Here is a 24,358-nt window from a genome sequence, read left to right on the forward strand (position 1 = left end):
TAGTTTGGAGGACTGGGCTAGGGAAAATGGATGTCAATTTAATGTGGCAAAGTGTAAGGTTATGCGTTTTGGAGTGAAAAGATTAGCAGCAGTACATCATATTGGTATAACCATACTCCAAGAGATTGATGAGGCCAGGGATTTGGGAGTGTTGGTGGATAGAGAGTTGAAGTTTAGGGGGCACATTGCAAAAGTGGCTAAATCAGCTCATCAAATCACTTGGTTACTGAAAAATACTTTAACAAGCAGAGACAAACAAGTTATTGTTCCTCTATATCGAGCCCTGATAAGACCCCCATCTGGACTACTGTGCCCAGATATGGGTGCCAGGGTTTCTTCTTGATGGGGAGGAGGTGGAGAGGATCCAGAGACAAGTGACCAAGATGGTGGCAGGTCTGTGGAATGAACCTTATGAGAACAGATTGAAGATTTGTGGGTTGCAAAAATTGGTTGATAGGCAGAAAAGGGGTGACATGATTGAGACATTCAAATTACTGAAGGGTTACTATAAGATCAATCCAGAAGATAGTTTTGAGAATAGGACTGGTGGTGGGAGGACAAGGGGCCATACATGGAAGCTGGGCAAGAATGTGGTTAACAAGGGTGTTAGAGCTAGGTTTTTTACTCGGAGTGGTAAATGAGTGGAATAAGCTGCCAGAGTCTGTTGTGGGTGCTATGACTGTGAATGAGTTCACGGCGAGGTATGATAGATACTGTGTGAATGTCGAATAGTTGTTCTTGACATGATGTTAGGGCCTCCCTCAATGAGTCTGTCAACTCCTTGGAGTTGCCCAAAATAATAATAATAATAATTAACTAAATTGAATAACTGCTATAATAGGTTTTGTATAAAAATCAGCAATGAAAAGGCAAAAACCATGAAACTGGGCAGGAACCTCATGGAAAACAACTACAATCTCAATGGAGAATCTATAGGAGAATAAAATATTTTGGCTATTTAGGTACAATTTGACGACCTGGTTAGCTGAGTGTTAATGTATCCACTCTCCAACCAACAGGATTCAGGTTTGATTCCTGCCAAGGATCTGGATATTTGTGAATGTCTTTAGATGGCATCAACTGATGTGAGACCACACCCTGTTTATTGGAAGCCTGAAATGGTCTTCAAAAGTTTCATTTCTGGTCTCCAGTGAGGTTTCAAAAAAAAAAAAAAAAAAAAGAGAGAGAGAGAGAGAGTTGCCCACTTATATAGCTCTGATTTATACCACCTGACAGTTACAGACAATCTAAGCACAAAACTTCCATGAAACTGTGTATATCGGAGTCAGTGTTTGGCTGTGAATCATCGGACTCATGGCAGACTCATTCACTTGTTGCCAACTCCACTGAACAGATCTCACACCTCCTTTTTTTTTTTTTATTTTAATGAGATTTACTGGTTAATAATGACAAATAAAAGACCAAGATGTAATAAGATGGATCTGGAGATGAACATCATTAATAAGGTTGGGTATTGCAAACCCCCATGGGGCTTGCAGACACGGGCATGGTTAACCCGTGGTCCCAGAGCTATATATGATCTATTTCAAGCTTTTGGTCATACTTTTCTCTTATTCTTCCACTTATTGCTTCTACCCTCATACTAACATTCCTCCTAATGAAGGTTCTTTACTTTTAAGCTGAATATCTATCTCTTGTCTCTCTTACTAACCCCCCGGAGCCATTAGAGTATTCGAGGGCTAGGGGTGTTTCCTCCTCTTTCAACTAACTACTAAAATACCTAGCAGTGGGCAGCAGCGTTACCAGTATTAACCTCTTGTAGTATATATGCTACAAGAGGCAGAGATCCAGGGGACTGACTTGGCTCCAACATGATAACCTTGGGATATGGACGAATTGCTCATCTCTCTGGCCAGGATACTGTAGTAGAGAAGGCAATGGGAAACTACTCTACTATTATCCCATGATAATGATGCAGCCTTATAACAGAGGGGCAGCTGCCCACCCAGCACACCAAGGCAGTACCTCTAAGCACGGAGGGGAAAGGAATGTGCAACAAAGATCAAATTTAACTAGGCTGAGGAATAATGACGTCAACAAGACTGATGACAACCCCAGCCCACAAAATCACTAATCAGATCATCATAAAATAACTCTCAGAAAGACCTTCAAGATGGGAACATGGAACATCAGAGGACTCCTGCAACCTGGGAAACTAAACATAATACAGAATGAAATGGAAGACAATAAGATACTAATCTTAGGGTTGGCAGAAACTCACTGGAAAGAATGTGGTCATTTTTCAACACATAAGGGAAACAAGGTGTTTTTCTCTGGTCCAGACAATAACAGTGAAAAGGGAGCTGTCATCATTGTTAATAAAAACATAAGTAAAGCAGTAAAAGGATACAACCCAGTCAGTAACAGAATCATAACAGTAAGATTAAACACCAACCCAATTCCAACAACGCTAATACAAGTTAAGGGGATAATAAATCCCGTATTATTTTACAGCCGGATACGAAACTCGGACATCGAAATCTAAGAGTTTCATGCTGAAGAACTATCGGCGAGTCCAAGCGTAAGTCATCACTTGGGTAGTACAACAGTATGGCAACTCGTGTCAAAGGTGGAGCAAGCTCCATCACTATCCTTAATATTTTCTCATAATGTAAAACACAGCTCCTAGGAGATGTATTACTGTTTTACATTATGAGGAGAGGTTACTACCCATGTATATGAGTAGTAACCTCTCCTCATAATGTAAAAAATGGATTAATTCAAAAACTAAGGATTATTCGTATTTCCGGTTGGTTGTGCTGTGACATTCCACAGGTAAGGGATTGTATCCCATGCAATTTTGAAATTTTCCACACATCTCCTAGGAGCTGCATTTTACATTATGAGAAAATATTAAGGATAGTGATGGAGCCTGCTCCACCTTTGACACGAGTTGCCATAGTGTTGTACTACCCAAGTGATGACTTACGCTTGGACTCGCCAATAGTTCTTCAGCATGAAACTCTTAGATTTCGATTTCCGAGTTTCGTATCTGGCTGTAAAATAATAAGGGATTTATTATCCCCTTAACTTAATTTATGTTGCCGGAAAAATAGCCTCTTGGCTCTTTAACGCTAATACAAGTTTATGCACCCACATTGCAGAAGATGAATTAAGTGAGAAATTCTACAAAGACCTAAATGAAACTATGGATACAATACCAAGAAAGGATATTCGAATAATTCTAGGAGACTTCAATGCTAAGGTGGGATTCAAGGCACATGATGATCACTTAAATGGAATCATTGAAAAATATGGACTGGGAATTAGAAATGAACGAGGAGAAAAACTATTGGAGTTATGCATTGAAAGGGAATCAGCAATCACTAACACTATGTACAAACAGCACAAGAGGAGACTGGGAATCGATGTAAGAATCAAATCACCTACATTTTAATCAACAGAAGATGGAGGACACTAATCAATAACAACAAAACACTGCCAGGTGCAGACTGTGGATCAAACCATCAATTATTAATCTCTAATTTAAAGATCCATCTGAAAGCAAACAAGAATAACAGCAACAAAAGATATGACTTTTCACAAATGGACAACAAATTTACTATGAACATTGAAGCAGAGCTCAAGAAACAAAAAAGCACACAATCACATTGGACACACCTAAAACAAACCATTGCAAAATATGCAGCCAAACATCCCAATAAAAAGGAAGACTGCCAGTCCACGGATTAAAAAAGAAATCCTAGAACTAATTGAAAAAAAGGAAACAAATTAAAACAACAGATTGGCAAAACCCAAATTACCTGAACCTGCATAAAGCTATTAAGAAATCTTGTCAAAAAGATAAAAATAGCTCTATCCAAAACATCCGTAAAGAAATAGAAAGACACTCCAACTCTAATGAAACAACAGATTTATTCAAGAAGGTTAAGGATATAACCAAAAAATTCAAACCAAAACTTAATATAATTGCAGAGGAAAACGTCAAGATCTTAAATGACACTAATGACATAGCCAGAAGATGGAAAGAATATTGGAAAGCCGAGCTTTACAAGGACCCAGCTATTCAACAAGAAGACAAAGGAGCTATGGAAAACATGGAAATGGAGCCAGATATCCTCAAAAGTGAAGTAGAACAAGCAATGAAAAAATTAAGGAATAACAAAGCCCCAGGTCCTGATTCAATACCGGCTGAATGCTGAAAAATCTTGGAGAGAATGCAGTCAACTGGATAAATGATTTATGCAACAAAATCTGGAAGATGGCCAAATGACTGGACTAGTTCCACCATTATCCCAATCTACAAAAAAGGCGATTAAAACTTATCTCACATAGCAGCAAGATTTTGCTACACTTTATTAAGGAAAGATTGCAAAGTTTTATATACCATCAGATCTCAAAGCAGGATTCAGAAAAGGTCGAGGAACTAGAGATCATATATCTAACATCAGACAAATAATCAAAAAAGCAAGGAATTAAACTTAAGCCTTTATCTATGCTTTATAGATTACTCCAAGGCCTTTGACTGTATGAGGTGGGATATTTTATGGATATCATGCAAGAATCAAGAATCTCAAACCATCTGGTAACCCTCATAAAGACTTATATCAACAAAATCAAGCAACAGTAAGAATTGAAAACTCAATATCCCCTGCATTCCAATTTGAAAAAGGATCAAGACAAGGATGCATACTCTCACCATTACTATTCAACCTTTACAGTGAAACTAAAATGAAATGATCTCTAGAAAAGTGGAATGGAGGCATTAAATTAGGTGGCCGAACAATCACTAATCTACAATACGCAGATGACACAGTGATAATAGCAACAAATGAACAGGAATTAAAATCCATCCTAAATCAATTAGAATGGGAAAGCTTAAGCCATGGTTTACGAATAAATCAAGACAAAACCAAAATAATGGTTTTAAACAACACAGAAGAGATAGATATAGAAGGAATTGAAATTGTTGACAATTTCAATTACTTTGGAATGATAATAACAAAAACAGATGGATGTAAAAAAGAGATAAGAAGATGAAGAATAGCACTAGCTAAGAAAGCGATGACTGATTTAACTAAGATCTGGAAAGACAGGCACATCTCCAAAATTAAGCTTGTAGAAACCTTAGTTTTTTTCGATCTTTCTCTATGCTTCTGAGTCTTGGAATGACAAAAGATGACAGAAGAAAAAGAATTGGGGTATTCGAGTTCTGGTGCTGGAGAAGATTGTTAAGTGTGTCTTGGACAGAAAAACAAACAAAAGTATCCTAGAACTGAATATCCACACAAGACTGATAAACATAACTGACAAGAGAATAGTGCAATATTTTGGACACATATGTAGAAGGGAAGTAACTGCCTGGAAAAAATAATCATCCAGGGTAAACCAGATGATTATTTTGTAATTTAATCATTTACATTATCCCCCCCCCCAAAGGTGAATTGACCAAATATCAAGAATTCACTGGACTTAAACTAGAACAAGCAATAAGAGGAGCACAGAAGAGAAAGAAATGGTAAAGCATCATCAGGAAGGTCACGAGTCCTTAGACATGAGGAGATCTGAGAGAGAGAGATATTGCAAGCATATCACATTACTTGAATCTGGCTACACTAACTGTGAATACACAATCATTAAGGATGAAGTATGCATGAAAGAAGATGTTAAAGATATACATCATTGAAATCCACTATTATAATGAAACAACATTCTTTTGATTACATGGATGGAAGACTAGATACAAAAGTGTGTGTTTCTTTAAACCTAATAACTATTCAAACAATCAGGAGTGTGCCAAGGGAATTTCCCGCCCAGGTGCAAACTTTTATCGGCCGCCCGTCTTGTCATCCTGTCTGACATCTAAAAGTAAGGGTAATTAATATTATATTAGTTAATGTTGTGTTGAAGTCAATGTTGCTGCCCAGGTGCAGCGCATGCCTTGCACCCTCAGGTTGGCGCAGCCCTGCAAACAATGATGATTAGTCTTTACAATGATGTGAAATGAAAGCAACTGAATGAAGCCAAAAAAATTTGTTGCTAGTCAAGGCCAGTTTAAGAGATTTAAGAAACAGGTAGGTGTTTTCATAACATTAAACTACTAGATGAAGTTGTAAGTGGCAACGTGGAAGCAGCTGATGAGTGTAAAAATGTGATGTAAGAAGTTACTGAGAAAGAAATCTATGGCATACGTACATGAGGCTGGTTTATTCTATCTGGAAAAAAAATTATTTTCAGAGGTGGGAGGAGGGAAGCTGCCAAGTTTTAAAGCAGCAAAAGTTAGATAATTAACATTTCTAATTAACATAATTATAGTCACAAGTTGTTAATTAGATATTTAACAACTTGTGACTATACAAGCTAAAACTTTCCTTGTTTATTATTCCATAAATCCCTGTAAATTCTAAGGCATCAGTAAAGCTATACTTCTTCAAATACAAAACTAAGGATCACTATTCTTTTGCTTAAAGACATCCATTTTAAGATAATGCTTCTTCTGGATAATGAGCCTGGTCATCCTCTGTCTTTGGATTATTTTCATCCCAATGTGAAAGTCATATTTCTGCCACCAAACACAACTGACGAGATTAAGCCTTATCAGTGAGTTATAGCTAACTTTAAGGTGTTTTTTTTTTTAATTTTTTTATGCAAAGAACACCTTCCCAGGATTTGTAGTTTATAGAGAGTGGTAAAACATTTAGAGATTTTCGGAAGTATTACAATTTGCCATGGTATCCTAAGCACTGCAAAAGCCTGGGAGGTGGCTGAAAAAATGTTCATCATCATCAAATTCCTGATATGTACCCTCAAGGGGTGTATACCAAAGGATATGATAGTACTGCATGAAAAAATTACATCAATTCTAACTTCCTATCTACAATTTTCCTCCAAATCAACCTGTCAAGACTTCAACATTATCAGATCTTTTATTTCTATCTTCTAAGGCACTTTTTACCATATCAATTCAACTATATCTTGGTCTTCCTGTGGGTCTTTTTCCTGCCAACCTGGCAAAGAACACTTGTTTTGCTAATCTTTTCTCTCCCATTCTGTTTAAGTTACCATATACCTGAGATTAGCTCAGCTAACACATTCCTGGATGCTAACAATATTACGTTCAATCATAGTATCCTCATTTTTAATATGATATTGCCATTGATGCCATCTGTTCATGCCCTAATCTTTCTCAGGACTTGCATATCTTCAGTCTCTGGTCAAGGTCTTACTTCTCACCCAGCTCTCAGATCCAAAAGTTAAAATTAGTGTGAACACTATCTTGTATGCAGCTAATTTAGTATTTTGACTAATTTCTCTCTTATTCCATATACATTTATTCAGTTGACTTCCTACCATACCAGCTTTGTTGATTCTGTTGTCTATTTCCATATTTAATTTACCATCTTCACTAAAAATCATGCCTAAGTAGCTGAAATGTTTTACTTATTCTATAGGTTCTCCATTCAAAATGCAGTTGATATTTTCAATGCTTCTGACTATTTTCATTGTCTTTGTCTTGTTATTGCTGACCTTCATACCAAATCTATTACAAGAGTTATTCAATTTAGTCAGGAAATCTTGCAGACTTGTAGCAGATTTATTTAGAAGTATAACATTATCTGCATAGAGTAAAGAGTTGAGATTAACATCTCCAATTTTGATATCAGGTTTAATACTGTTAGATCACGTCTTATCATCTCTCTCTCTCTCTCGTTGGTATTTAATGGTTGTAGGTTGATATATCAATCGAATATGAAGAAAATTTATATTATACTGCGCCACTACATATTCAAAAATTGCAAGAGCACCTTTGATAAATCAACCTTCAACTGTAGCAGGTTATCATAAGTTGATTTTAGGTCGAGGTTTTTATTTTTATTACATAGGGTTCCCGCTGAGATTCGAATTATTTTAATGAGCGGTGCAATGAAACAATCAGGCAAATACAAGATTCAATTCAAACAAAATTATTTAATGCAGTGACACATAAATGACATCATAACACAATATTCCAACAGGGACATTATGATTGAACGAATATATATACTCTCATTAAGTCACTAGTATACTACTCAGCTGAGCTTAAGCTTTATAATTAAAGATTATATTTAACAGATCTTATCCTTCTTATTACAAAGAACTTATATCATCACTCTACTATGATTAAGGTTACATTTCAAAACATTTTTAAATATCAAATCAGTTCAAGATATTCAGAAGAATATAACTCATGAACATTCAGACATTCATTTGTAATTCTCTAGGCTCAGTTAATCAATTTCAGTTCATGTAAGTTCAAGATTCCTAAATTACAACAAATAGGCTTCACATTCTCATTCAGTTAATGAACACTTAATTCAATAACATAGCATTTATCACTTGAAGAGGGAAAAGTCTTAGCACATCACATATTAAATCTTGACTTGCTGAATACTACAACTGGGAACAATTTACTTTCAGAGGAATTAATTTTCGTTACTTCTCGCTAAGTATAGTAAAGGTAATCTTACCAGGATATAACTTCAACACATCATAAGTAGATCGAACAACAATTTTTAAGTCCTTGCTGACTTTTTACTATGTAGTAACACAAACTTAAAAGAATCTTCATTTCCACGACTGATTTATAGACTTGGGAGAATATAATCTTTATGCACTTGGTTTAAGTTATCTACTTATTTCTTCGTTTTCTTATACATATTAACCTATTTCTTGCACTATTTCACTGCTAGACGTTAGGAAGTTTTGGTAAAAATCCAACTCAGAAAAAGGTAAGTTAAAATACCAAGCGATTCCCGGTCCTTTAAATACCGTTTTCGGCACGTCAAAATCCCCTTCAATCTCCAGCTACTATTCTCTATACTCTCCTATTCGATTCTGTTTTTACTTTCGTTTTCGTATATCCACTCCCTCCTTTTTCCTGACAAAAACTGGTTCTCACCGGTTTAGCTCACATCAAACTTGCCTTTCCCTTCGTATATAGTAGTTCACGCTCCAGCACACGCTAGGAGAAATTTGCATGTTTTCTTATAACAACCAATCAAATGATACCACAAAGAATCTTCTGGATATATTAAAATTACATATATTACAGTTTCTTATATTATTATCAAAGGAATAAAGTAAATAAAATAATTGACACTTTAATACAGAGCCTTTTCATATCTATAATATGTTTTAAAATCAATAAATAAAATTAACTAACAAAACTTAAAAGGAATTACATGAATAATATTTTATAAGCAAGAAACTAACAGAATAAATTTAAATAAGTCCTGCTTATGATATGATAGATGATGTTAATTATGAATGAAGTATTATTATTATAAATATCTTCATTCACAATTTAACAATACCACTTTCCATCATAATGTGATTCATATAGATAATGAATAACAGAGAGGATAGGGTACATCCTTGTCTGACACCACATTTAACATTAAACCATCTTCCTGTACTTCCTTCAATTCTAACTGCTGATTTACAACTCAAATAAAGACTAAGTATTGCTTGATATAATGCACCACTGACACCATATAACTGTAGTGTTTTGAATAGCTTCTTTCTTGGCACCATGTCGTATACCTTTTCCAGATCGACAAAACTTAAATATAGATTTTTGTTATATTCCCATGCTTTCTCAACTATTTGTCGTAAAGTGAAGATCTGATCCTGACAGCCTCTATTTGGCCTGAATCCAGCTTGTTCTTCACCAAGGTGTTCTACCACAATTCTTCTAAACCGTTTCTCAAGTATACTGGCATAAATCTTGCCGGGACACTCAGTAGGGAAATACCTCTGTAATTCTCACATTCAGTTTTATTTCCCTTTTTAAATATGAGTACTATTACAGCTCTACTCCAATCATCAGGAATTCGTCCCTCTATCCAGGCTTTCTGAACTATGCGGTGCAGCCACAGTAAGACTTTTATACCACACCATACTTCAGCATTTCTGGTCGAATATCATCTACTCTTGCTGCCTTTCCCTATTTCAAGCCTTTGATGGCTTTTTTCTATCTTTTTTCTTCAAGTATGGATATGTATTCCTGACTGTATGCCTGTTGAGTGTTTTTTACCACTGTGCTATCACTGCTTGTTTCATTCAGCAATTTTTCGAAGTAATTACACCATACTTCAAGGATATCTTTGTCTCCCGTTTTCATGTCACCTATATCATCTCTAACTCCTTTTACAGCACTCTTTCCTCCATTTCTAAGCTTCTTCAACAACCTCCAGAATATCTTCTTGAGAATATCCAGAATATCTTCCATCTTCTTGATATTTATTTTCTATGTTCTTGCCAAAGTCCTCACATGACTTTTGTTTAGCTAGTTTTACACAGTGTTTAGCTTTCTTACATTTGTCTCTATATTCTCTAAAAGCACAAGCTGATTTATTTGCCAGGAACTTTTGATATGATTTCTTCTTTTCCTTCACTGCCTCTTTAACTCCCTGTGTCCACCATGGAGTTCTGAGTTTTCTATCCTTGCAGACAACCTCACCACACACCTCTCTGGCTGAATCAATCCAGGTTTTCTTCAAGGCTTGCCACTGAATCTCTAAAGTTTGGTTCCTGTTCTCAAACATGTTATTCTTTTCAATATGAAATTCAATTTTATCCTGCTCAAGACTAAATAATGATCACTTCCAATTTCAAATCCTCTGTACACCCTGGTGTCCTGCACCAGGGAGAAAACATCACGATCAACAATAACATAGTCAATGAGACTTTTCTTATTCCTTGCCTCTTCTCTCCATGTGAATTTGTGCAAATTTTTATGTTGGAACATGGTGTTAGTAATAACAAGTCCATGGGGAGATATTTGCATAAAGGAAATAAAGGAATAATAAAGGAATAAAGGAGTAAAGAAAGGTGACAGTATAAAGGTGCAACCCTCCCCCCCGTTTACATTACAGCTATGTGGTAGTTGCTCTTAAGATAACAGTCTTCCAAATTTTTGTCAAATTAGTGCAACCACATTTGTTCAGGTTAGGAGAATTCTTCATAGTCATTTCATAAAGGGCTGACTCAAAAAATAATCTCTCAGATCTGTAACGACTTCTAAATAGTACATTAGTTTTTTTCCATCTAATCCTGTGTAAAAGGGTGTCCAAAGCATGGTTTACCAGACCTGACTTGCCATAATAATGGTAGTGAATGTATTTTTTATGTTCTTCTAGGTGAATGTTAAGAGATCTTCCAGTCTGTCCATAGTAAGCTAAGTCAGTCACAAGGAACTTCATACACTCCAGGATGTGTTAGAGGGTGACGTTTATCCTTAGGTGAGCATATCAGCATTGCTAATTTAACATGAGGTTTGAATGTAGGGTGAAGGCCATGTATCATTAGTTCTTTGGCCAATAAAGTATGGCACAGATATTTGAGTTCTATGGACACAGCTGCATCTTTAGAACAAATGACTCCTTTTACAGCACTCATTCCACCATTTGTAAGCTTTTTTCAGTAGCCTGAAGAATATTCCCCCCCCCCACCCCTTTCTGATATTTATTTTCTATGTTCTTACCAAGGTTGAAGGCCCCCCTTTTTTTTCCCATGACTTCTGTTTAGCTAATTTTAAATAGTGCTTTGTTTTCTTACATTTTTTTTTTCTGTATTCTCTAAGAGCACAAGCTGACTTACTTGCCAGGAAATTTGGATATATACTTCTTTTCCTTAACTGCCTCTAATTTCCTGAGTGCACCATTAGTTATGATTTTTCTATCCTTGCAGACAACCTCATTATATGCTTCTCTAGCTGAATCAATTGATGCTTCCTTCAGTGTTTGCCACAGAATCTCTAAGCTTTGGTTCTTGTTTTAAAACTTTTTTTTTTTTCTTCTTGAATAATGTCTGTGTATTTTAGTCTATAGTTCACCTCCAATAGCTGCTCCAAACTTTTCAATATGAAATTCAATTTTATCCTAATCAAAACTAAATTGTGATCACTTCCAATTTTAAATCCTCTGTATCCTCTTGTGTCCTGAAAAATTGGGAACACAGTACTATCAACAATCACATAGTCAATTGAATTTGTGAATTTGTGCACATTTTTATTTTATATTATTTTAATAACACTATTCTTTACACAAAAATCCAGTATGCATTTACCATTATTATTATTATCTCTTTTCTCCAAATATTTCTATATATCTGGCGATGATTTCCTACTCTGTTGTTTAAATCACCAAGGACCAACTTTTCCAATTTTTTATTGTGTCAGCTGCCTTCTGTCTTCCCAGTTCTCTCTGTGGAACCATATGCACAACTAAGTCTCATGGTCCAGTTCCCCATTCTGATATTTGCCTGTATTTTACTTGATACTGCCTGTGATTCAAGGTATATTTTTGTTTAAAAAAAGTGATGGTATACTGCCCAACCTATAACATCAACAACTCATCTAAGTGGTGGCCTTGCAGATTTTTAGCATATACTATCTGTATGTGTCAAGCCTTTTATTCACTTGCTTTTTATTCTATCATCATCATCATCATATGTATCAAGGATTTAGGCCTAGCATGGCCTTAGAAGTCATCGTTGAATCGTTTAAGAGGACGTCCTGGTTTTCTTTTTCCTTCTATTTTATTCTATTTTTATTCTTTTTATTCTATTTTTTCTTTAATCCAGTTGATTTAGCACAGGTTTTCATAAAGGGCATTTGCTGTTATTAATTTAATTTTATTTTTTTGAGTCAATAATAAAATGTAATAGCTAGACTAAATTCAACAGACTGTGTGAGAGATCAGATAAATTTAACAAATATTTTTATTTAGAGAAAGTTATTAGTAGAGTTGTGGTATGCATGAATGTAATATTTATGTAAAATCTTTTTGTATCTTGCAACTGCTACAAAGATTTTAGACCTTAATAAATAACTTACGAGGGTGGTCTGAAAAGTTCTCGGCCTAACAATGAAAAAACAAATTTATAATTTCAAAATTATTTTTATTTTTCGACATAATCTCCCTTAAAACTAATACATTTATTCCAGCAATGCTCCAGTGCCATTATCCCGCCCTGTAGTGGTTCTCAGTAAGAGCTGCAAAATACTCCTCTACAGCTGCAATCACCTCTTGATTGTAAAGAAAAATGTTGACCAGCGAGGAAGAGTTTTAGTTTTGGGAAGAGATAGAAGTCAGAGGGAGCCAAATCTGGGGAATAGAATGGATGTTCCAACAATTCATAGTGCAGATCCCTTAATTTTCCCATTGCCAAAACATTTTTTTGCGGAGGTGCACTGTCCTGGTGAAAGATGATTTTTTTTTTCTTCTGCAAACCAGGTCTTTTCTCACAAATTTTTTCATCTAGTCTAGTTAAAAGATTGGAATAATATTCCATGGTTATTGTTTTACCCTTTTCAAGATAATTAATAAACAAAATGCCTTCAGCATCCCAAAACACCGATGCCATGACCATTCTGCTGATGGAACCAACTTTGTCTTCTTTGGCAACAACCAGCTTCTGTCCACTCTTTTGACTGCTGTTTGGATTCTGGTGTATAATGATAAATCCAAGTCTCATCCATAGTAATAAATCGACACACAAAATCAATTTTATTCTTGTTAAAACGCTCCAAGAACTGTTCCGATATTTTCGTTCGAGTGTTTTTGACCTGCTGTGGGCAAATATGGCACCCATCTTGTGCAAAGCTTTTTCATATGCAAAATTCTTCATGCAAAATATATCCTACATGTTCTTTTGAAATGTCTATAGTCTCAGCAATTTTAAGCACATTGACTCGTCGGTCATCCAATACCATATCGTGCACTTGATCAGTGATGTTACACTTCTACCTACCAAGACTGGCATGGCCATGTTTAAACTCGGCAGAGCATTTCTTAATTGTCGAACACGAAGGAGAAGAGTGCCCATAAACTTTTATGAACTTTGAATGAATTTCTTTTGCCGTTAAACCTTCTTTTACAAAGAATTTTATAAGCACACGAAACTTAATTTTATCACTTCAAGGGATACAGGCAACACTTTTGCTTCAGACAGCTGTATAAAATAAACTACTTGATACAATGACTTGCAATTTCACATGGATGCTTATGACAGATGTAACAACTTAGAAAAGAAAAAAATCTTGCCAATAGTGGCACCATCTATGGTCGAAGCCAAGAACTTTTCAGACCACCCTCGTATTATCTAAGAGGACTGAAAATATTTACTTTACAATAAATATTTCACATCGTTTGCTTCAAGGTTTAGAGGTGCAGGAGGAGAGTGTGTTCCAAATACTGAGTACTCTGGATGTCAGTAAAGCTGTGGGACTAGATGGTCTTTCATTACGAGTTTTGAGAGAAAGTGCTAAATAACTGACAGCTCCTTTGACCTGGCTTTTCAATGACAGTCTGGGAAATTTACGGGAAAGGTGCCCAGGGAATGTAAGAAAGGTAAGATAGTGCCATTGCATAAGAGCAGAAGCAGACTGGAAGTGTCTAATTATAGGCCAGTTTGTGTGTCATCAGTAGTTGTTAAGATCTTGGAGAAATTAGTGAGGTACAGTATACAGCATTGGGCAGATGAGGGTAATGTTATCTGTGAGAGTCAACATGGATTTGTGAAGGGTGGGAGGGGGGGGCTCTTGTTTTAGTAATATGCCAGTCTTTTATAATAAAGTTACAAGAGCAGTAGATGAGGGAAAGGCATATATTGCCATTTTCTTGGATTTAGTAAAGACATTTGACAGGGTGCCACATGATAAGCTGATATTTAAGTTGCAGCACATGGGTTTGGATGTCAGGTTGGTCAACTGGATTCGGATTGGCTGTCCAATAGGTATCAGAGAGCTGTGTATGATGAGGCAGTTTCAAGGAGGCAGATGGTTACAAGTGGGGTCCCACAGGGCTCAGTACTGGGACCTGTACTGTTTAAACTTTAAATCAATGACATTGTAAGTGGATTGCAGGGAGATATTCAGTTGTTTGCAGATGATGTGAAGCTGGGAAGAGTTATTAGTAATAGTGCAGATGTGGTAGCCCTGCAAGAGGATTTAAATAAGCTAGATAGATGGGCAAATGAATGGGGTGTCGGTTTAATGCAGCAAAATGTAAGGTCTTGAGGTTTGGGACACATCGATGGGACACTGCATACACTATTGGAGGAGCTATACTGGAGGCAGTAGGAGGAGACAAGAGATCTGGGGTTGATGATTGATAGAAACATGAAATTTAGGAGACATATTGCAAAGGTGGTGAAGGTAACACAGAGGATTGCTGCAATAATGAGAAAGACGCTGACCTGCAGAGATAAAACAGTTATCATTCCATTGTATAAGACCCTGATCAGACCACACTTGGACTACTGTTCTCAGATTTGGTCCCCAGGATTTGAAGGGGATAAATTAACTGTGGAAAGGGCACAAAGGCAGATAACAATGATGGTTTCAGGACTGTACAATGTTAGTTATGAGAATCGGCTGAGGGAATGTGGACTGCAGTTTAGTGGATAGAAGGAAAGGTGATGTGATTGAGACTTAAACTGTTGAGAGGTGGTTACAGGATTGATACTGGGGAGTTATTTTGCTTGGACAGCGGGAAGGAGTGATGACAAGGGGCCATCCCTGGAAGTTACAAAAGGATACTGTGAGCAAGAGGGGTGAGGAGTAGTTTCTTTGCATGGAGGGTGGTTGAACCATGGAATGCATTGCCTGATAGAGTGGTGAGAGTGAGAATGGTCAATGAGTTTAAGGAGTGGTATGATAGACTTTGTATTTCCTAGGAGGGACTTCCCACAATGAGTCTTGATAGACTTTGTGTTTCCTAGGAAGGACCTCCTGTGAAGAGTCTTTTGACTCCATGGAGACCTGAATAATAATAAGTATTGAATATGATAAAAATAAAAAATAAACTATAGCTAACTCCATTAAAGTTCATTTGTCTTAATAGATAAATAACTCAAATCTAAGTTTTGTGCAAATAAAAAATAATCATGCACATCATCAACATCCTACCTGGCTATTTTATTCTACTATATACTTAAATAGATAATTCATACCTATTTTTCTTGCATATAAAATAATCCTGCACATCACTGAAATCCTACTTGGTTCCTTAAGTTATGTACATCTTGGGAATGATATTATCATCTCTTTTTTTGGTGCTGTTTGTTTATTGTAGGAAATATTTTAATTTAATTATAAAATATAATATACTTGAAAAGAAATTATATTCTTGTTTTAATTCTTATTCAAGTGTAAACAAACAAAGTTTGCAAGTAAAGTAACTTCATGACTAGTCTACTTGTACAGAGGCTGTTGACTTCACATCAACAGCCTTAATATTCCATAATGCAAAGCACACTTTCTTGTGGACATGTATCAATGTCCATAAGGAAAGTACAAAGTTTAAATCAATATCTTCTTCTTCTTCTTCTTCTTCCTTAGTATTCTGTAATTGAGCAGGTTCTTCTTTTAGTAGCAGAAACTTTCCTTTCACTCTCTTGTTCTGAGCCTTCTCTTTCAAGGTTATGTACTCCATTGAGCATGTCATCTAGCATTGTTTTCCTTACTCTTCCTCTGGGTCTTTTTCCGTCTATTTTTCCTTCAATGGCATCTCTGATGATTCCATTCCCTCTCAGAATATGTCTGATCCAGTTTCCCTTACTTCTTTTTATCCTCCTTAACAGACTTCTTTCTTCTTCTACTCTTTTTAAAACCTCTTCATTAGTTATTTTATCTGTCCATTTGATTTTTTCCATCCTTCTCCAAATCCACATCTCAAAGCTTTCCAAAATCTTAATTTTTTCTTTCTTCAATGTCCAAGTTTCAGATGCATAGAGGGCAACACTCCACACATAACATTTTATTAGTCTTTTCTTTAGGTTTCTATCCATTTTACTTCTGAATAAATTCCATTTTCTATTAAAGGCATCTCTTCCCATCGCTATTCTTGCTTTTATCTAACTTTTACATCTCCCATCACTGCTAATAACACTTCCTAGATATTTAAATGTCTTTACTTGATTCAATTTTTTCCCATTTACTCTGATATCCATATTTGCCTCTTTCCTTGCTATTTTCATTACCTTTGTTTTTCTGATGTTAATTTTCATTCCATAATTGATACAGGATTCCAGTAATCTGTTCAAAAGATGTTATAGTCCTGCTTCAGTGTTTGATAGTAATGCCTTGTCATCTGCGTATCTTATTGCAAATATCTGTCTACCACCAATCTTTATTCCTTCTTCCGAATTCTCCAGTGCTTCTTTTAGCATTGCTTTGGAATACATGCTAAATAAAATTGGTGACAGAGAACAGCCTTGTCTTACTCCTCGTCCAATGATACCTGGTTCTGTTGTACCATATGTCTCTCACCATGGCAGTTTGTCCCATATATAGTGAGATAATTAGCCTAATAAATCAATATAGAAATCATATATTTTTCATTAAGTAGTAAAATGGTGTATCACTATATTATTAAAATACTCTGGATCAGAGAAAGTTGAAGGAAGATTTTCACTTGGTTAGAAAGTATATTATACTGGAGAAAAAAAAAATTATATTCTTGTTTGGTTTAAAACACCTGGTTTAAGGCATAAGCAAATAAACCATAAAATTTAGGAATAAGTGTTTTCTGGATTTTGCTTGTTTTCTTGGTTTTTTGGTGCTGGGCATGAGAAGCAAACATTAGAAAACTATTTACAAAGTAATTAGTCTTCTCACATGTGCTTCTCCAAGTGGATTTTATTATCATAACCTGTTCTCAAACAAACACAATTATGTACTAACAAGAAAAACTTTATTTTGTTTTCAGTGTTATATGTATCACTCTCAGTTACCTTTGCTAGCTTTTAATATAGGTCATAAGATAAATGCATCTCCAACATGGCAAGTCAGGGCAATGTTGGAGGTGCATCCAAATCAAACCATTCCTAGAAGTAACAAAAATAACTTGACAAGACTAAACTAGTATGGATGCATCAAACTCTCAAAAATTTGGAAGACTAATTCTGTGGCAGTAGAGTAGAACTCCAGCCAAATGACTAAGGCCATCACACAGCACACCTTAGCATACTGTATGCTGATGTCGTGCTGTCTGAACATTTGATATATGTGAATTAAACAATTTTAAACATAGAAGTTAAAATGAAATCAATTTTTAATTTAAATTGCTTAGTCAATTCTGTTTACCATTAAGCCAACATTATGGAAAACTTTACATGAAAATATAATGGAAATGTAACTTCCTTCAAGATATGTATAAATTAGATATCAAAATGAACTGCAGTCATTCAGATATCTAATTGATATATTTTTTATATATGTGAACATATTCAAATTACCTTTCTTCTGAGCATTTTCTTTCCTTGCATTTCTTAGTTTTCCTAAAACTCTAAGTTTTTCAAGAGTTTTTTTCGCTTCATGTATCTTTTTTCTAACTTCAGACAGAATATCATCAGCTTCTGCCTTAAGCTCATTTTCCTGAATAAATTATAAAAGAAAAAAAAATAGTTTGGATAAATAAAACTGTACTATAAGTAAATATATTGGAAAAATAAAATACTTTCAATTTAATATTTTGCTAGCAGTATAGTTGATAATGGAGCTAACCATAATACTAAAAGTAGCACAGTGAAATGTAAGCAAAAAAAAACTAGCAATTTATTATTATTATGATTACACCCTCCATGGAGTCAACAGACTCATCATGGGAGGTTCATTCAAGTAACAACATATTTATCACATAGAATCTTAAAGTCCTTAACACACTCCTTGAATTAACAACACATTCTGGTAATGCATTCCATTCTCTGACAATTCTCCAAGTAAAAAATCTACTCCTCACACCCTTCTTCACCACACTTTTACATAACTTCCAGGAATGACATCTGGTTCTCACCCCTCTAACCTTCTACTCTTTTTATAATCCCCTCTGGATTAATCTGATAAAATCCTCTCACTAACTTAACTTAAATATTCTATCATATCACCTCTCTTTCTCCTATCGACCAAACTCTGCAATCCACATTGCTTCAACTACTCTCCATAGCCAACATTCCAAAGTACCGATATTGTTTTAGTCACTCACCTCTGGATCCTCTCCAACATCTCCACATCACATCACATTGAAAACCAGGTGACCAGATGTGAGCACAATAGTCCAAGCGTGGTCTGACCAGTGCATTATAAAGTGGCACCACCACTTCCTTATCCTTGAATGTTAGAATACTTCTTATCATAGCAGCACAACAATGTGCAACCTTTGCAACCCTAGCAATATGCCCTCTAAACTTCAGTCTACTATCAACCATCACTCCCAAATCTCTAATCTCATCCACTTCCCACAGTACAGCACCATCGATATAGCAGACAGCCTTATATTTCTGCATTCCAAAATGCAACACCTTGCACTTATTGATATTAAAACTACAACCCCATTCTTTTGTCCAAGTAAAAAGTCCATTCAAATCTTCCTGAAGGGATTCAGCATCAGTAGTGCTACTTATAATTCTTCCCAACTTTGCATCATCAGCAAATAATTGAACATCCCTAGTCAGTCTACATGATATATCATTTACAAACAAGTTAAACAGCAGGGGCCCAAGAACAGAACTCTGGGGCACGCACACTAGTTACCCTTCTTTTTTTGAGACTGCTCCACAGAGCCAATCTCTGATCCATCTAACCAATATACTGTCTAATCCCATCCTCTGCAACTTGTACATCAATTTATCATGTGGTAATCTATCAAACGCTTTTGCAAAGTCTAAGAATATCACTGTATATGATTTTCCCTTATCTAACACTCGTCAACTTATCATAAAAAATGCAAGTAAATTATTGAAATGGGATCTACCCTTTAAAAATCCATGCTGACCTTCATAAAGAATGCCATGTCCATCAATCCAATTCTGTATTCTATTCCTTACCAATCTTTCCAAACACCTTGACCACAACTGCAGTTATACAGACTGGCCTATATAGTTGGAGGCTTCGGTCTTAGAACCATGCTTGTGAAGTGGAACTATTTTGCCCTCTTTCCACTCCTTAGGAACCTTAGCCACTGCAAGACTTTCATTAAATAACCAGGTCAAGGGTATAACCAACTGTGGTACACATTCCTTAAGCATACGTGGTGATATGTCATCCATTCCCACAGCCTTATTCACATCTAACCCAACCAACATCTGATACACTTCTGTTTGTTTCACTTCCAATTCTCCTAATACTTGCCTCTCTTCTATATATAATGTACCGGATCATTTATACCAGTATGATATATGCTGATAAAGTGCTTGTTCAATAATTCCACTATATCCTTTGCAGCTGTTTAGTCTGCTGCCATGACTATCCACCAATGTTAGTCTGCCATTCTTCCTCTTGCTTGCCATGTAATGGAAAAAATTCCCTTGAGTTAACCTTGGCCTGACTAGCCAATCACCTCTCATACTGCACCTTTTCTTTCCTTACAGTGCTGGTCACCGTTCTAGCCTGCACTTTGTACTCTTCATGGATCTGATCACCACCAACTGCATTGTACCTCCTCTATAACATTTTCTTTTCCAGCACAGCTTGCTTGATTTTGCTATTCATCCATTTCACTCGCACTCTATTTACTCGCTTAACCCTCGGTATGCAGATATTGGCAAATAAGTTTCCATGCATTGTCAACATCCTTTCAGCTCAGCTCATCTACCCAACTTACTGATGCTAACTGGCTAAAGAGCTTCCTATAATCACCTGCTTTATACTTCCACATGTATCCATTTTTGGCAGTGACCTTTTCTTGTTTCACTTCCCAAACAAGTAGTACCTCATGATCACTCTCATCAACTAGCAGCAGTGTCACCACCTCGTTAACAACTTCATCTTGTGAAGTTATCACCAAATTCAAAACATTAAAACCTCTAGTTGCTTCAATCACGTGCTGCTTAAGATACCTTTATTGAAAATTTTGACCTTTATTATCTCTCCCGGGTTTGGTTTCCACTGAAGAGACCTCAATAAAGTCAAAACTGGTCTGGGTAGTCGCCCTTCCCATTATGCATTGCATTATACATGCCTGAAGTGTGTGTGTGGGGGGGGGGGTGCTTTGTATTATGGGATACATACTAAGGCAAGTGATATGAAGTCATTAGCCTCTATATACAAGTAGCACAGACGTGAATATATTTCAGGAGCAAAATTTGTTTTGCTTACTTGGGAAAAGGATTAAAAACCAAGTATAAAATTTCTTGGTATCTTTAACGTATATTACACCCAAGGTAAAAAACTTTCTACATCTTCCTCTCATTCGGAGATTTTTATTAAGAAGGTTGAGCACCTTTTATCTACTTGTATATGAGATATATATGACTTCTGCATTACTTCCACCTTTGCCATCCAATACCCTTGGAGGATAATGGATGGCAATTTTTGGATGGCATTACCCTCCAAGGGTATTAATCACTGCATCTCACGGGCGATTCTCAATCTAGATACTAAGGTCCTTATAGTCCTTATAAGGACTGGCTTAAAGGGGCGAAGCAAGAATGCTTTTCATCTTCCCCATTATCTGATGAGGACAGTGTAGGGATAAGGTGTTATTGAGCAATTATAGCTCTGATCATGGCAGGAGGGTAATAGCAATAGCCAAGCCTCAGTTAGAACTTCATTGGCTACAGCATTGCCATCCAATACCCTTGGAGGGTAATGGATGGCATATATAACACCTCATCCCTACACTGTCCTCATCAGATAATGGGGAAGATGAAAAGCATTCTTGCTTCGCCCCTTTAAGCCAGTCCTTATAAGGACTATAAGGACCTTAGTATCTAGATTGAGATCGCCCGTGAGATGCAGTGATTAATACCCTTGGAGGGTAATGGATGGCAGTGCTGTAGCCAATGAAGCTCTAACTGAGACTCTGCTATTGCTGATACCCTCCTGCCATGATCAGAGCTTAATAGCTCGATAACACCCTATCCCTACACTGTCCTCTACAGATAACGGGGAAGATGAAAAGCATTCTTGCTTCGCCCCTTTAAGCCAGTCCTTATAAGGATAAGGACCTTGGTATCTCTCCTGGATATGGCTCCCACTGAAGAGCCCTCAATAAAGGTTGAAACTGGTCTGGGTGGTGGCCCTTCCCATTACATTGCATTATGCATGCCTGAAGGGGGGGTGCTTTGCATTATGGGATACATACTAAGGCACGTGATATGGTCTTTAGCCTCTATATATGTAACCCAGACGTGAATATATTTCACGCACAAAACTTTGTTTTGCTTACTTGGGAAAAGGATTAAAAATCAAGCAGAAAATTTCTTGGTATCTTTAAAGTACAGGGTGATTCAAAAAGATGGACTAAATTTCATAAGGCTATAATTCCTGAACTTTACATCGTATGTGAATGATCTACATAACATTTGAAAGAGGAGGTTCTAAAGTTTGAAATACTACTGCTAGAGCGCTTGCCTAGTGTACAGATGTGCAGTAGCGTCAGTTGTGAGCAAAATGGCTACTCTTCTTTTTCCATCTTTTTGAATCACCCAACATACCATTGCAAAATCTACAGCCAAAAACATTCCAATAAAAAAGAAGTGGTAGTTTATGGATTACAAAAGAAACCCTAGAACTAATTGAAAAAAGGAAACAAATTAAAACAACAGATTGGCAAAACTCAAATTACCTGAACCCGAATAAAGCTATTAAGAAATCTTGTCAAAAAGATAAAAATAGCTCTATCCAAAACATCTGCAAAGAAATAGAAAGACACTCCAACTCTAATGAAACAACAAATTTATTCAAGATGGTTAAGGATATAACCAAAATATTCAAACCAAAACTTAATATAATTGCAGAGGAAAACGTCAAGATCTTAAATGACATAGCCAGAAGATGGAAAGAGTATTGCGCCGAGCTTTACAAGGACCCAGCTATTCAACAAGAAGACAAAGGAGCTATGGAAACGGAACTGGATATCCTCAAAAGTGAAGTAGAACAAGCAATCAAAAAATTAAGGAATAAAAAAGTCTCAGGTCCTGATTCAATACTGGCTGAAATGCTGAAAAACCTTGCAGAGAATGCAGTCAACTGGATAAATGATTTATGCAACAAAATCTGGAAGATGGCAAAATGACTGGATTAATTCCACCATTATCCCAATCTACAAAAAAGGTGATTAAAAACAAATGTGAAAACTACCGCACCATTGCCCTTATCTCACATATCAGCAAGATTTTACTACACTTTATTAAGGAAAGATTACAAAATTTTATGGACCATCAGATCTCAGTTGAGGTCTTTTGACCTCAACTGAGATCTGATGGGATCTTTTGAGATCAATTGACTCAAATTCCCCACACATACACACACCACATTTCGATATATCAGCAACTATCCTCTCGTAAAAGCTAATAGTTTATAATCCAATCCCATATCCTACAACGTATGCAAAAAATAAGCCTTCCATGCTATACTATATCAAAAGCCTTAGCAAAAACCAAAAATATCATTATGTATCCATTCCCCTTGTCTAACTCAACCTCAACATTATTATAAAATGTGAGCAAGTTGCTCAAGCATGACCTTCCCTCAGTAAACTCATGTTGTTCTTTTTAAAGATTCTCTGTTAACCATTTCTGTATGTGAGTTCTTACCAACTTTTCCAAAAGTTTCACTAGCACTCCTGAGCCACTGATTGGTCGATAGACACATCAATCTTTATATCACCCTTCTGCAATGGGATTATCATATAAATTCTTGCCACTCCTGCAGAATCTTACCTGTTCTGAGACACAAATTATACCAGGTAAGTCACAGTCAGTTTGACTGAACACTTATATCATTCATGCTGATATCCCATCAGCCTCCTGCTCCCATTTTTTTTTTGCCAAATTCTTATTCAATTTATGCAAAGTTTCTTCATCTAGTGCAGAGGTAGCATTGAGCTCTATTCTGAAAACATCAGAATGACAGCTCTTATCAATATGGGCATCATTCCTTAGTTGAACAATCTCTTCTATATCTGCCACAAGCATATCATCTGCGGCATTTGGTAGTTATTCTTTCACATTCATTCTTTCTTTCTTTTACCTGTAGCATAATGATAGAATTGTACTCTTCTGGCCTAAACCTCATTATTTTCATACCTGACATCATCCTTGTGCAGACAATATTTCTTCCACATAAATCTTTTCTTAAGCATTTCTTCCTTAATAAAACTGCATATCCATTTCTTTCTAACCTGGTTTATTTTTGAAATTTTAGAGAAACATTTCAATATTGCATCGCATAAGTATTTTTTCAAATGATTCCCATATAGCAACCATGGGACTGAACATAGTATACTTTTCACTTGGTTATAATTTCCTGCTCTGTAGTTCTGCATGTAACCTTTCCTGAATTGAACATATACTTAACCACTTCCCAGGTCAGTACAGTATGATTACTGTC

At 36.1% G+C, this 24,358-nt stretch overlaps 1 protein-coding gene across 2 annotated transcripts in view; it reads right to left on the bottom strand.

Moving 5' to 3' along the window:
• Positions 1–24,358, bottom strand: part of LOC150099996 (uncharacterized) — a 135,586-nt gene that overhangs the window by 40,724 nt on the left and 70,504 nt on the right. For both annotated transcript variants that reach the window (XM_090402471.1, XM_090402472.1), the window contains exon 6: positions 18,265–18,403. In XM_090402471.1, the coding sequence (XP_090258597.1) occupies positions 18,265–18,403 (139 nt within the window). The remainder of the gene's footprint in view (positions 1–18,264; positions 18,404–24,358) is intronic.

This window comes from Typopeltis vanoorti, chromosome 13 (genome assembly GCF_054136105.1).
Source record: "Typopeltis vanoorti isolate ZY-2024b chromosome 13, IOZ_Tvanoo_1.0, whole genome shotgun sequence".
Lineage (NCBI taxonomy): Eukaryota > Metazoa > Arthropoda > Arachnida > Uropygi > Thelyphonidae > Typopeltis > Typopeltis vanoorti.